General features: G+C 41.3%; 1 protein-coding gene across 3 annotated transcripts in view; it reads left to right on the top strand.

Moving 5' to 3' along the window:
• Nucleotides 1-1,543: 1,543 nt before the first annotated feature.
• LOC143124025 (uncharacterized) overlaps nt 1,544-13,671 on the top strand; it is a 116,736-nt gene continuing 104,608 nt past the window's right edge. For 2 of the 3 annotated variants that reach the window (XM_076285294.1, XM_076285275.1), the window contains exons 1-10: nt 1,544-1,638; nt 2,014-2,133; nt 2,289-2,549; nt 5,913-6,017; nt 6,143-6,304; nt 6,542-6,620; nt 6,784-6,815; nt 8,071-8,319; nt 8,856-8,984; nt 9,073-9,267. In XM_076285294.1, the coding sequence (XP_076141409.1) occupies nt 1,564-1,638; nt 2,014-2,133; nt 2,289-2,549; nt 5,913-6,017; nt 6,143-6,304; nt 6,542-6,620; nt 6,784-6,815; nt 8,071-8,319; nt 8,856-8,984; nt 9,073-9,267 (1,407 nt within the window). In that variant the 5' untranslated portion in view covers nt 1,544-1,563. The remainder of the gene's footprint in view (nt 1,639-2,013; nt 2,134-2,288; nt 2,550-5,912; nt 6,018-6,142; nt 6,305-6,541; nt 6,621-6,783; nt 6,816-8,070; nt 8,320-8,855; nt 8,985-9,072; nt 9,268-13,671) is intronic. The other variant, XM_076285284.1, reaches the window with a different exon arrangement.

Genomic DNA, 13,671 nt, shown 5'->3' with positions numbered 1-13,671 from the left:
AAAGACAGGAGGGTAGGCTAAACAGTAAACAGTGAGTGGTTGGTGGAAAGGGTTGATAGCCTATCTCTAATGTGACGTCGTGCCTTCCTGACTCAGCCTTATCGGTGTAGGCCTATGTATATGTAATGGGTGTTACCTGCCAGAACACATAGCGTTCGACAAAGAAGGTAAGAACATGTTTAACAGAAAGACAAACTATTTAGAAGACAATATGTCTTCTTATGCTCATATTATACAGTAAACGGGAGATAGGCCTACTTGCGCTCGTTTCCTGCATATTTTTTTACAACAATTTTCACAACGGTTACGACCACGAATGTTACAAACGTAGCTTAACTCAAACGTCACGTTAAATGTCAGTTAAATGTCTTCAAGTGAATTAGGCTATGCTATGTAAGGGATAATGTATTGTCCGCCGGTAATTATCAGTAAATAAGTCACGACAGGGAGAACAGAACCCCGACGCGCAGCTTCGACAGTAGGCTAAGTATAGATGGTCCGTAAGTAGTAGCTCTGCTGTGATATCAGATGTAACCCTTAACCAGGCTAGATTGATTGTAGCCTAGGTTACTTAGATTAGATTAGATTCAACTTTTGTTATTGTGCAGAGTAGCCTAGGCCTACAAAGACAACGAAATGCAGTTTGCGTCTAATAGTCCATGGGCCAGAACTGATGTCGGTAGGCCTACCACTCATCATTTTTTAAAAGATCCATGTCTGTCGTGAAGATAACATGTTGGTATGATAACCGAGTCACAGCTAAATTAGTGTTATCAGCTGTTAAAGTTACCCTCCCCCTTTAAAAAAAATGCATTTTAGATGCTGGTGTATGTTTAGGACACATTTCAATGATTTACAATATTGTGTTTTGTATCATTGTAAAGGCACTGTAGTTTGTCTAGAATTAACTAGCTAAACAAACTATATTCAAAATGCCCATCTCCATCTGTGTTTTCTTTGTCGTTCTTTGTCTTCTTCTTGAACTCCCTTTGAGCGAGATAGCTACCAGGTAGTGCTAATAGGTTCCATCATAAGTAGCCATTGAACTTGTATTGACCTAATATACATGTATGTTGAGTTTAAATCATATGCCAACATGTGCCAACATGAGCATTCATTTTATTAGATGATCTGCTCTCCCAGTTGTCTTATAGGCTAGGCCTACTACTGCAAGTGTTAACGTTAGATGGTTCTGGCCAGTGCCTCAGGGAAGTTGGGTCATAATGCCATCTGGGTTATCATTTTATTGATAGTTATTTTATACTTATTTATGAACATAGTTATTTTTTTTATATATATATAGTTTTATGTCAGTCATGGCCGGTGCCTTGCGCAGTGACGTTGTGCAGCTCAGTCGAGCGGAGAGGCCCTGGAAGCCGCGTCATCGCCGAGATGCGGAGGATGAGGGAACGGAACCAGAGGCGCGCCAGACGGAGGAGCTTCTGGGCAGCGTGAGGAGTGTGCTCAATAAACTCACGCCGGAGATGTTCCCGCGGGTTATGAAGAAGCTGAGGCAGATCCCAATCCGCTCTGATCGATCTTCATCTTAGGCCTGTGGTTGAGATGGTGACCGAGAGAGCCATCGCAGAGCCAAAGTTCAGTAAGGTCTATGCCGACCTGTGCTGCTGCATGAAGGGGGTGAGTGTGTGTGTGTGTGGGTAAACTTTTATCACTGACCTAAAGACGTGAGTGTATCTGTTTTAAATCTCATCTGTGAAAGGGCCATGGCATTTATATAGGAAAAGTACCTTGATTTTCTGCTATTAGAATGATATGAATTATATATATCCAGCTAGTTTCCTATTTATATAGGAAAAGTACCTTGATTTTCTGCTATTAGAATGATATGATTTGTATATATCCAGCTAGTTTCCTATTTATATAGGAAAAGTACCTTGATTTTCTGCTATTAGAATGATATGAATTGTATATATCCGTGTAGTTTGCTGTCCTCTGTCTTCATAAAGTCATGGCAGACAGAGGTGTTAATGTGTGTGTGTATACGTCCACCAGTTGAAAGTCCCCATGGCAGAGAAACGAGGCGTAACATTGAATTTCCAGAAACTTCTGCTAAACTGCTGCAAGATGGAGTTTGAGAGGGCTGTGGAGCAGGTGGAGGAGAGGCAAATCGAGGTTGTGGCTTGCACTGAGTGTGTGTGTGTGTGTGTGAGTGTGTGTGTGTGTACATTCTTTCTAGTCCACTCTAACTTTGCTTTTGATACTTCACCTATTTGTGTTTCTGCTGATCAAACTTCCTCTCCTGCCTGACATAATTTCCTGTCTAGTAGGACCGACAAAGGCATCTAGAGGATGGACTTGAAAAAACTTGTGTAGAGGTCCAACAGCGGTCGCTGGGCATTGTCAAGTTCATCGGTGAGCTGTTCAAACTGAAGATGGTGTCAGAGGGCATCATTCACGACTGCATCGTCCGGCTGCTGAAGAAGAGCAAATCACTGCAACTGAAGAGCACATCGACTGGCCACTTCAACCCTCTCTGGTCCCTCTGCGTGCTGCTCTGTACCACCGGCAAGGACCTTGAGAGGGCCAAGGTGTGCGTGCGTGCGTCTCTGTGTTTTTTTAATTTAATATTCAATTAATTCTTTTTTTACTGATTTAATTCATTAATTTTTTTATTGATTGATTTTTTGATACAAAATGCAAACAACATACAGTAATCCAATGATAACATGTGGAAGTGAGAACCCTTATTTCCAACATGGTCCTTGGTGTTAAGGCGTATCACGAGACAAAGACAAACATTTAACACAGAGCAGAACAAAATGGGACATGTAAACCTGGTCACCATAACCTCCATTTTAGTGAGGGCAAAAAAAAACTTTAACAGAATAATTAGTGTAGCTGTGCAGCTAGATGATACAATCAAAGGTAATGTCCAGGCCAAGTTTATTTTACGTAGGGGTGTGCATTGGCACTGCCCTCAAAATTCGATTCGATTACGATTCACCAGGTAACGATTCGATTCAATTCGATTCTACGATGCATTGCGATGCATCAAAATTCTACTGCACACAACAAGGCAAATTTTGAGGTCATGAGGCAATACAAGCAGTCAGATATTGAACAACAGATTTTATTGGCTGCTATGTGTGTATTATCACTCTCCTGTATCTTTGACATAAATACCATTAAATAAAATAAAATTGAATGGTACAGGGTATTGGTTATGGCATTTTAATACGTTTAAACATTTAAACACATTGTAAAACTTAAAGCCCAAATTTGGAGACATCCATGCATGTCGAAATTTGCTGCAAATTCAAAACTGGATTACTCTGGAACGGCTAACTGTACAGGGGACTGCTTTACACCTTTCTGTTCGGTAAGGTCAGCTGTTTATTCTGATATATGGTTTGTTATGTGTTGAACGAAGGGTTCGTGAAGTATCCCACCGATATGAATGGGTAGGGAGATGGGCGCAGAACCTTCAGTAGAATTTATGATTAAATTGAATTATATTATTTACTTTTCTCATGAACCGTTCACCACAGCAATTAACGGCTAACATCGTTTGAAAGCTGAGAAAAAGCTCTTTCATGTGATGTGATAGGCTACTTGTGAGAAAGAAGGGGACACCAACAGGGCTCGAAATTAATGATGTCCCGACGTCCTGGGGACTATAAAAAATGCTTCCGGGACACAATAGAATGATGTTTGGGACAACTCTGGGACAGTAGAAAAAATGGCAAAGCAAATTTCAAAATGGGTACTTTTTTCCTAAACTGTTCACATGGGAATCTAAACGTATCTTTCTCGTCTGAATAAAATTATACAAAATTTGACCTGGCGTAACAGGCAGCTGGCAAAAGCAGCATTAGCCAGCTGATCTGTAAAGAAGCGGTTTTGTACACGCAGCCTTACAACACTTTTTAGGCTGCTGCTCTTCAAATCACTGTAGGCTACAATGTTATTTTTGGTACAAATACCCAAATAGGCTGGGTGCTTGCGTTTCCTTAGGAATCTGCGGTATTGGTTAAATTAATATTAAGTGACTCATAGGCCAACACAAAAATAGGGCACGGGCGGTAGGCCTAGTGGGTCACTTTCCGATATAGAGGTTAACTTACCTAACTAGCAGGCAGGTAAATGGCATTTGTTTTCATGACATTGTGAACATTTTTGACTGATAGTGTAGGCCTAAGGTTACACTGGTGTTCTAAAAAAAACAAGATGACAGTCCTATCTGACTAAAGTGACAGACAAACGTCACCAATATCATGCTGAGCTAAATAGCCTACTGCAACTGCGATTTGACAAAACGATAGTGTTGCAAGGTAGCCTATAACAATGAAAACAGTTTTTTTAGTTAGCATTTGATATTTCGCTGTGGCAGTTCTAAGGCTAGGGGTGTCCAAACTGCGGCCCGCCACGCACTTTAATCCGGCCTGCCGAGCATTTAATTAGGTTGTCATAAGCCGCTCGCTATTTTTTCCAGCAATAGACGAGGTTAATTTTAGGCTACTGCAAACTGCTTTACGCTCTTCTTAGAGAACGTTTACAATGTCAAAACAGCTCGTTACATCGAGATACATAGTTGCAGCAGATCTAACTACGTTTTGCTACTTCATTTAATTTGGAACGCATTTGAGTGCACAAGAGAGTGAGAGCGCGGCAGGAGAGTAGCCTATCTGACAGCTTCGTGGTAATTTCCCACGCTACTTATTGTTTTCACTGAGATCTGTGGCCATGACATCACACCAAACTGACATTGAAATTAAAGACACGTGAAAATAGATTATTGACGGAATGTTTTACAACCCTGTCCGTCAAAACGATGGACAATGAGAAAGTCTAGTGCAACCTCAAAAAAGAGCCAAAAGCGCAATCTCTGAAAATTAGTGTTGTGTGAAACAACAGATGATTAATGTTAATAAAATGGTGTTTAATAAATTGTTCAGAACTGACATGGTGGACCAGAACGAATTAATTAAGTGATGCAAGTTACTGATTATTATGCTGTTTATTATGTAGAATGGGAAAAACAAGAACTTGAATTTGGGACACTGGTGTTTAAGTCCGGGACAGTGCCAAGTAGAATTCGGGACAGCTGCGGGACACTGAGAAAAAAAGTTAATTTCGAGCCCTGGACACCAAGGCCACCGTGGCCTGTAAACCTCTGATGTTCAAAGGGGCATCACGGCCACCTCAAGGGGCAACGATGGCCATGGCCGTCGTGAAATTCCTACCCTGCACATACTGCACACACAGTAACAAAGCCAACTCAGGATGCCAACGATCAACATGGTTCGTGAAGTTAGTTGTATTGCCAACGTGCTTGATTTTAGTGTGGCAGGTTTTACACACCGCGTACGTCTTGTCTAGTTTCCCATTAACTTCGTAGAATCCGAAATGTGCCCAGATGTCTGCTTTCCAAGCTTTGGGTGCGTTTTTTTTTTCTATCTCATCTCCCTCCGTCATCTTGATTCTTTAGTGTTGTTGTTATGCTAGCTAGTGCTGCCGCTTAGCATGTAGCTACAGGCTGTGCATGTCATTACAACGTTGCTCCGGAAATGCCCCCAGAAGTAATTGAAACTTCACAACTTTATTGTCCACTCAAGGCCAGAAAATAAACAGTGACATAATCGATTATGGCACGTTGCCGCATCGATACTGAATCGTGCATGCCCCGCATTGCAATCCATTGCCAAATCGATTATTGTTGACACCACTAATTTGACGGTATATGAGGAAAGAAACGAGGGGCTCTGGGACCAGTTGGGCTTGGAGAAAGAATTATCGCCACATTATTCCATCACGACTTAACAACCGGATTCAGAACACAGTGAAAAGTATTTGCCCAGTAAATGGATATGTGAAATGGAATTGTCCATGGAGTTGTAGATGCGGTGTAACAAGACTCGTATGTTTTATTGATCTGTATATTTTGCCTGCAGGCTCGTATGGATCAGTATTTCAACCAGATGAAGAAGATGATACAGGAAAGAAAATCCTCCAACAGAATCCGTTTTATGCTGCAGGACGTGGTTGATCTGAGAGAGGTAAACACTAAACACACACACACACACACACACACACACACACACACACACACACACACACACACACACACTTTTACTTACTCTCTAGTACGCCATCTCTCTCTGTCTCTCTCTCCACCCATCAGTCAAACTGGATTCCCAGACACAGTGATCCCGGTCCACAAACCATCAAACAGATCCGTAAGCAGACGATGGAAGAGAACTTGGATAGGCCTCTCCCATTCAAAAAGACTGCAAGGGGCAAGAATGAACCCCTTCCCAGCTGCCAGGCAACACAACAAGACCAGGTGTGTGTGTGTGTGTGTGTGTGTGTGTGTGTGTGTGTCTGTGTGTGTGTGTGTGTGTGTGTGTGTGTGTGTGTGTGTGTGTGTGTGTGTGTGTGTGTGTGTGTATGTGCGTGTCATATCATATGAATCATATCATATATCATGAATAGAATTGTGTACAATATATGTTGGGAATGTTGTACAATATGTGTTGGGAATGTTGTTGGTGTGTGTGTGTGTGTGTGTGTGTGTGTTTAGCCTGGATCACAGGATTCAATCACTGTGTTGGAGGGAGAGGATGACACTGCAGGCCCAGATGCCAAACCCAGTGACTCTGGTAAGTGTGTGTTTGTGCACTTGTTCAGTCACTCTTATATAGCATTCTACCTTAGCTCATGGTTGAATGTTTCATTCTTCATATTTTATTTAATCTGTTTGTTTGAGAACACTTTTTTGTTTAGTTCTCTCTGTGCGTGTGTGTGTGTCTTTATTTTCCTCAGTGGAGAAAGGGTCAGCCTCCATTCAGAAGCAGGTAACAGCCACAGATTTAGCACAGACAAAAATCAATCAATTTAAGACTTTGTATGCTTTTACCTGATTGATTGAAACCTTTATTTAACATTCTCGGGATTACATTGAGGGCAACCCTCTTTTTCAATGCAGCCGAGATACAACAAGGGTTATGCATGAGCCAGTCGAGGCTGTGGGTAGTCTGACCAATAACAACAATAAAAAAACCAGGCTAAACTAGAATATGCATAGATACACATTCCTACATCACACATATCATGTCAAAACAGACACACACACAAACCTGCATACATACCCACAAGCTATAGCAAATGTGGATACAAACACACATATACCTATACACACTTTATAAGGAAGACAATAAAATAAATAAATAAAAGGTAAAACCAGAATTAGTAAAGATAGAATTTAGAGAAAACAGTTACAAACTGGAGTGGGGAGGTTTGAGATCAAAGCCTTAAATTGCTCTAAAGGTATTAATAACTCGAGTTTAAGGGTGCGTTGGATTAAGTTCCAGGACATGGGGACATTAAAGCAGAAAGCTGACTTACCCAGCTCGGTGCGAGCATTGGGAACTGTCAGTAAGAAATAACTGCTGGAGCGGGTCTGATAAGCACTTGAGTGGCAATTTAATAATAAGGAGATGTAGGACAGGAGTTAACCTATGATGGCTTTATAAATAAACTGAATCCAGTGTTTAAAGCGTCTCTCAGTAAGCGAGGGCCAGCCAATTGTGGCATACAACGTGCAGTGGTGGGTGTTGTAAGAAGCACTTGTGGCAAACCTGATTGCTGAGTGGTATATAACGTCTAGGATTTTGAGAGAAGACATAGAGGCATTCCAATAAATGATGTCGCCATAGTCTAGAACAGGCATGAAAACGGACTCAATAATCCTTTTCCGACAAGATAGGGGAAGGGAAGATTTGTGCCGATAGATAAACCCAATCTTTTGTCTCAGCTGCTTTGCAAGGCAGTCAATGTGAAAAGAGAAATTAAGTTTCTCATCTATCCAGATGAGGTCTACCTGCAGGCATGTAATTGTGCTGCAGGAATAGCATGTTTGAACGGGCACTGCACTAGTACCTGTAAATTGTAATTATGTCAAATTTACCAAAAAATGATAAGACTACCTTTGCACCTTTGGGTTCTCTGTATCCTTCCTTTCTCTCTGGTCTCTCTTGCTCTGTCATGTTCTCCCTGTTTTGTCATGAACTCTCTTCCTCTCTGTCTGTCTCTATGTATCTTCCATGCAAGGTGCCACAGAAGTTTACCGCCTTCTCTCGCGGTGGCAAGAATGAGGATACGGAACTATTTTGGAGTGTGCACTGCATCCTCGACGAGCTCACACCCCAGACCTTTGAGCCACTCATGAGACAAGTATCGAGGATGCCAATCAACTCAGAGGTCCGTCTCAAAGGCCTGATTGATCTGGTGTATGAAAGGGCTCTGTCTGTGCCCAAGCTCAGTGCCAACTATGCCCAAATGTGCCGCTGCTTTGCAGGGGTGAGTCTGTGTGGCTGTGTGTGTGTGTGTGTGGTTGTGCACATGCGTGTGTGTGTGAATGACGTGACATGCGCATTGTCTGGTGGTGCAACCAGGTAAAGTACTAATTTAAACCAAGACATGTAGATTAAAGTGAACAAATGGTTGAAAAATAATTATTCTATTAAACAATATACTTTTTTAATTTGTATTTATTCACATTTTAATAAAGTATTACATAAAGTAAACCATAAAGTATTCATAAGTTACTTTTAATACTAAGGTCAACAAATTAATAATGTTAAGCACTGTACACTCTTGGGTATACTTACAAAAAAAACAAGAAAAAAGTGGGGTCTTTTTTAGAAACTTGGTTGTGCCATATTTTTGGGGTGGTGAAATTGCAATTACGGTCTAAAAAGGCTAAATATGTATTAAAACACCTGTAAATCTTGCACAGCCATTATGATTTGTTTAAACACAGTCTTCCAACTTCAGAAAAAAACACATTTTTAAAAGCTTTATTTGTCAATGACCTCTCTACCAAAACACTTCAGGTTAAAGTGCCTAAGGATGATAACTGGCGAGAGACTCTGAATTTCCGGAAACTCCTGTTGAACCGCTGTCAGAAGGAGTTTGAGGATGATGAGACAGAGAAGCAGAATGAGATGGGCAATGATTATGAGGTATGTGGTATTTTTTGCCTCAGTACCATTTGTTTACCTCATTTCCCACCTTCCGACTTCACCTCTTCTCTTGTGTTATTGTGAACAGGAAGAGGCAAGGGCCACGGCCCTACGCAGGTCATTAGGCAACGTCAAGTTCATTGGCGAGCTTTTCAAGATTAAAATGCTGACTGAACCAATCATTCATGACTGCATCATCAAGCTATTCAATAGCTCTCAAGAGGAGTGCTTATGTGTTTTGCTCTTAACTGTTGGCAAGGAAATAGACTTTGAGGAAGCCAAGGTCAGTCTGTGCGTGTGTGCATGTGTCTGCGTGTGTATGCATGTGCGTGTGTGTATGTGTGTGTGCGTGTGTGTGTGTGTGTGTGTCCACCTATCTGTGTTATATGGGCACAATGTATCATCCTTTCAGGGTTGCTTTATAAAAGGCTATCTGAGATTTTCCCAAATAAATGTTCAGGGTAAATAAATGTATTTGTACAACAGCACAGATCTAAAGGCCATTTGAAACACATTAGGGATGCAGCGATACATGGTTCCGATACTGAAGGATAGGCCCCCCTACGGTTCAATATGCAGACGCGAACAGAGATAAGACGGTAGGCCTGCATCAGTTCTCAAAAGTTGCAAACAGTACGCATGTTAAAGCCTACATTCACAGAACACCTCCAGAGAACCAGTGAATGGGCCCTAAGAACTCTGCAACCTATCAGCACTTCCCTGATTGGTTGATGCAAATGAGTTCAAGAAAAATTACAGATAGATAAACTAACAAAATCACACCAAAAACAGCCTAACCTCAATAATAAAAGCTTGAAAGTTAATAGGCACATCTGCGGGTGCAGGGGATTTTTTTATATGATGGGGAAAATAACTTATAATATCACAGTCAGTTGTAATCAACAATATCAGTTATAATGTACACATTTAGGCAGCAAGGTAAATTTTATGATCCACTGATCCACTGATAGTTAGACAAAGCAAATGAAAATGAAAATGTCTTAGTCCATGGGCCAGGACCTAAAAAATCACATATCTGTATCACCTGAGGTGGCAAAATCTACCAATGATTTTTGTAATCCTCCATGCCTGAGGGACATTATTTGGTATGATAGCCCTCTCTAAGTGGTAGCTTAGTTGTATTTTTCCTAGCTTTTATACCTGCACACAGTAAATTATACAATACAAGCCTAGGTACAGATATGGGTGCCTCAAAGTCTAGGGGAAGGTGGGACATGTCTTAATCCATGTTATATCATATCTAGATGATATAGGCTTGTAGAAAATATAAAATTTAGATGGATGATTTAGTTTTTCATTAATGATGCAGGCTAAATTAAATAAAATGTACACATTTTCGCCTATATAATACATTAATATATACATGCAAAAGGATGGAAAAGGGTGGATCAAGTCCAAACTCATGTTTTGTGACATCTAGAGAGTATGGGCTTTTAGAAAATATATGATTAAATGGCTGAATAGGCATGTTTGGCTTTGATAGAGACCAGTGTTTCCTCTATGTTGATTTGGTAGTGGCGGCCCCCCACGGTTTAATGTTCTTCTCCCACGGTATCAGAAATTGGGCAGACGCACAATAGTCGCAGTTGCCTTTCAAAATTCATTGTGCAGACCTGTTGTAGATTCTCCAAATATACAGCTCAATCACAACTGAAAATAATGCCTCATTGTGTGTGAATAGAGGTGAATACATATAATTGTTTGTGTTGCAGCGAAGTGTCAGTTGTCAGTTCCGTGGGACGGGGGGACGGTGGGGGGGGGGGGGTTCGGACAGGCCTGCCCCCACTGCTTAAAAAAATCCTAGAGGAACACTGGAGACCATAATGTCTTGGCTGCAAAAATGGCTCAACTTTAGGCTACAGTGGAATTTATAGGTGGATGTGCTCAAACGTTTGAAGACAAGATTAATGAGGACTCAAACATATATTTTTAATCTTCATCACTATCATCATATTCATCCAGACTGGCATTTATGTTCTCCTCATCCTCCTCTTCCTCCATCTGATTTCTACAAGTTTGTAACCTACACAATTCCGTGCACTTTAATTTGTTTGAAAGGCAGGAGCAGTCAGGAAGTTTGCAGGTCCGTACACATTTGCAGGTTTGTTCGTTAGTTTCATCTTTGTCTATGTCTGAATCTTCCTTTGTGTACGCCCTGTAGCAGGATCTATGGTAATGGCCTTCTGCTGCTACTAAGTCACGACTGGCTATGGATAGTACTCTTTTGTAACCTTTTCTGGCGGCTGCTCTTCTGATTTTGTCATCAGGTCTTAACCCTGCACATTTTGTTAGACTCTCTTTTGTCCTTTAACCTTTCAAATACTTGCTACATTTGTCACAAAATACAGGTGCTGGTCATATAATTAGAATATCATGAAAAAGTTGATTTATTTCAGTAATTTCGTTCAAAAAGTGATACTTGTATAATGTATACATTTATTCCACACATACTGATATTTTTCATACACCATGATACACCAAATTCAGTATCTCAGAAAATTAGAATATTGTGAAAAGGTTCAATATTGAAGACACCTGGTGCCACACTCTAATCAGCTAATTAACTCAAAACACCTGCAAAGGCATTTAAATGGTCTCTCAGTCTAGTTCTGTAGGCTACACAATCATGGGGAAGACTGCTGACTTGACAGTTGTCCAAAAGACGACCATTGACACCTTGCACAAGGAGGGCAAGACACAAAAGGTCATTGCTAAAGAGCCTGGCTGTTCACAGAGCTCTGTGTCCAAGCACATTAATAGACACCCATTCAAAAATGTGGGGGAGATTCACAAAGAGTGGACTGCAGCTGGAGTCAGTGCTTCATGAACCACCACGAACAGACGTATGCAAGACATGGTTTTCAGCTGTCGCATTCCTTGTGTCAAGCCACTCTTGAACAAGAGACAGCATCAGAAGCGTCTCGCCTGGGCTAAAGACAAAAAGGACTGGACTGCTGCTGAGTGGTCCAAAGTTATGTTCTCTGATGAAAGTCAAATCAAGGTCCCAGAGTCTGGAGGAAGAGAGGAGAGGCACAGAATCCACGTTGCTTGAAGTCCAGTGTAAAGTTTCCACAGTCAGTGATGGTTTGGGGTGCCATGTCATCGGCTGGTGTTGGTCCATTGTGTTTTCTGAGGTTCAAGGTCAACGCAGCTGTCTACCAGGAAGTTTTAGAGCACTTCATGCTTCCTGCTGCTGACCAACTTTATGGAGATGCAGATATAATTTTCCAACAGGACTTGGCACCTGCACTCAGTGCCAAAGCTACCAGTACCTGGTTTAAGGACCATGGTATCCCTGTTCTTAATTGGCCAGCAAACTCGTCTGACCTTAAACCCATAGAAAATCTATGGGGTATTGTGAAGAGGAAGATGTGATACGCCATACCCAACAATGCAGAAGAGCTGATGCCTCTATCAGAGCAACCTGGGCTCTCATAACACCTGAGCAGTGCCACAGACTGATCGACTCCATGCCATGCCGCATTGTAATTCAGGCAAAATGAGCCCCAACTAAGTATTGAGTGCTGTATGCTCATATATTTCATGTTCATATTTTCAGTTGGCCAACATTTCTAAAAAAACTTTTTTTGTATTGGTCTTAAGTAATATTCTAATTTTCTGAAATACTGAATTTGGGATTTTAATTAGTTGTCAGTTATAATCATCAAAATGAAAATAATTAAACATTTGAAATATCAGTCTGTGTGTAATGAATGAAGTTTCACTTTTTGAATGGAATTACTGACATGATTGAACTTTTTGATGATATTCTAATTATATGACCAGCACCTGTATACATTTGGCCTCATAAACTCTTAAAGTCGTTGGACCTTCCCTTGCGGATTTTCTTAGGTCCTCTGTGACAGACGGTTCTGCAGATATGTCTTTTGCAAGGATCTTGTCAAGCAGTTTCTTCATAGTAAAGATGCTACGGCATTTTCTGTGATACAATATGGATGGTATTCTACCCTCAGGGAGACCTTTAGCAAGATCAAGGAGGCTCTTATTTCAGCTGCTCTCAGTAGTGTGTCCCATGACTATGTTCATACAGTAGGTGCCACAAGGTTTATCATCTGAACAATGTATTAAACACTCCCTCTGAATACCACTACTTCCTTCTGCCATGCTTCTCTGTTCTAGGATGTACAACAATTTGAAAGCAACAGAGATATATCAGGAATGATGTGCTAAAATGAGGCCTTTTCCTACTCAGCAACAGTGTGTGTGACTGTGTGTGTGTGAGAGAGAGAGACAGAGGGAATATATGAAAGTGTGTGTGTGTGAGGTAGAGAACATGTTTGTGTATGTGAAGTATGTGTGTGTGTATGTGAGGAAGAGAGTGAGAGTGCAGTGGCTTGACTGTGCAGTATTCTGCCACTCTCATCAGTATTCTAGCCTACCAACTGAAACTGCTCTCTCACACATAGGCTACATCTCTGTATATTATATACTCTTTTGATCGATCCTGTGAGGGAAATTTGGTCTCTGCATTTATCCCAATCCGTGAATTAGTGAAACACACTCAGCACACACTAATCCCGGCGCAGTGAGCTGCCTGCAACAACAGCAACGCTCGGGGAGCAGTGAGGGGTTAGGTGCCTTGCTCAAGGGCACTTCAGCCGTGCCTACTGGTCAGGGTTCGAACCGGCAGCCCTTAATTTTTGTC

This window comes from Alosa pseudoharengus, unplaced genomic scaffold (assembly GCF_046254945.1).
Source record: "Alosa pseudoharengus isolate Yale_2024_CS ecotype anadromous, Long Island Sound unplaced genomic scaffold, YU_APseudo_1.1 YU_APseudo_1.1_scf_1, whole genome shotgun sequence".
NCBI lineage: Eukaryota > Metazoa > Chordata > Actinopteri > Clupeiformes > Clupeidae > Alosa > Alosa pseudoharengus.
The sequence above is the reverse complement of the archived record's forward strand: the minus strand, read 5'-3'. Positions and strand labels throughout refer to the sequence as shown.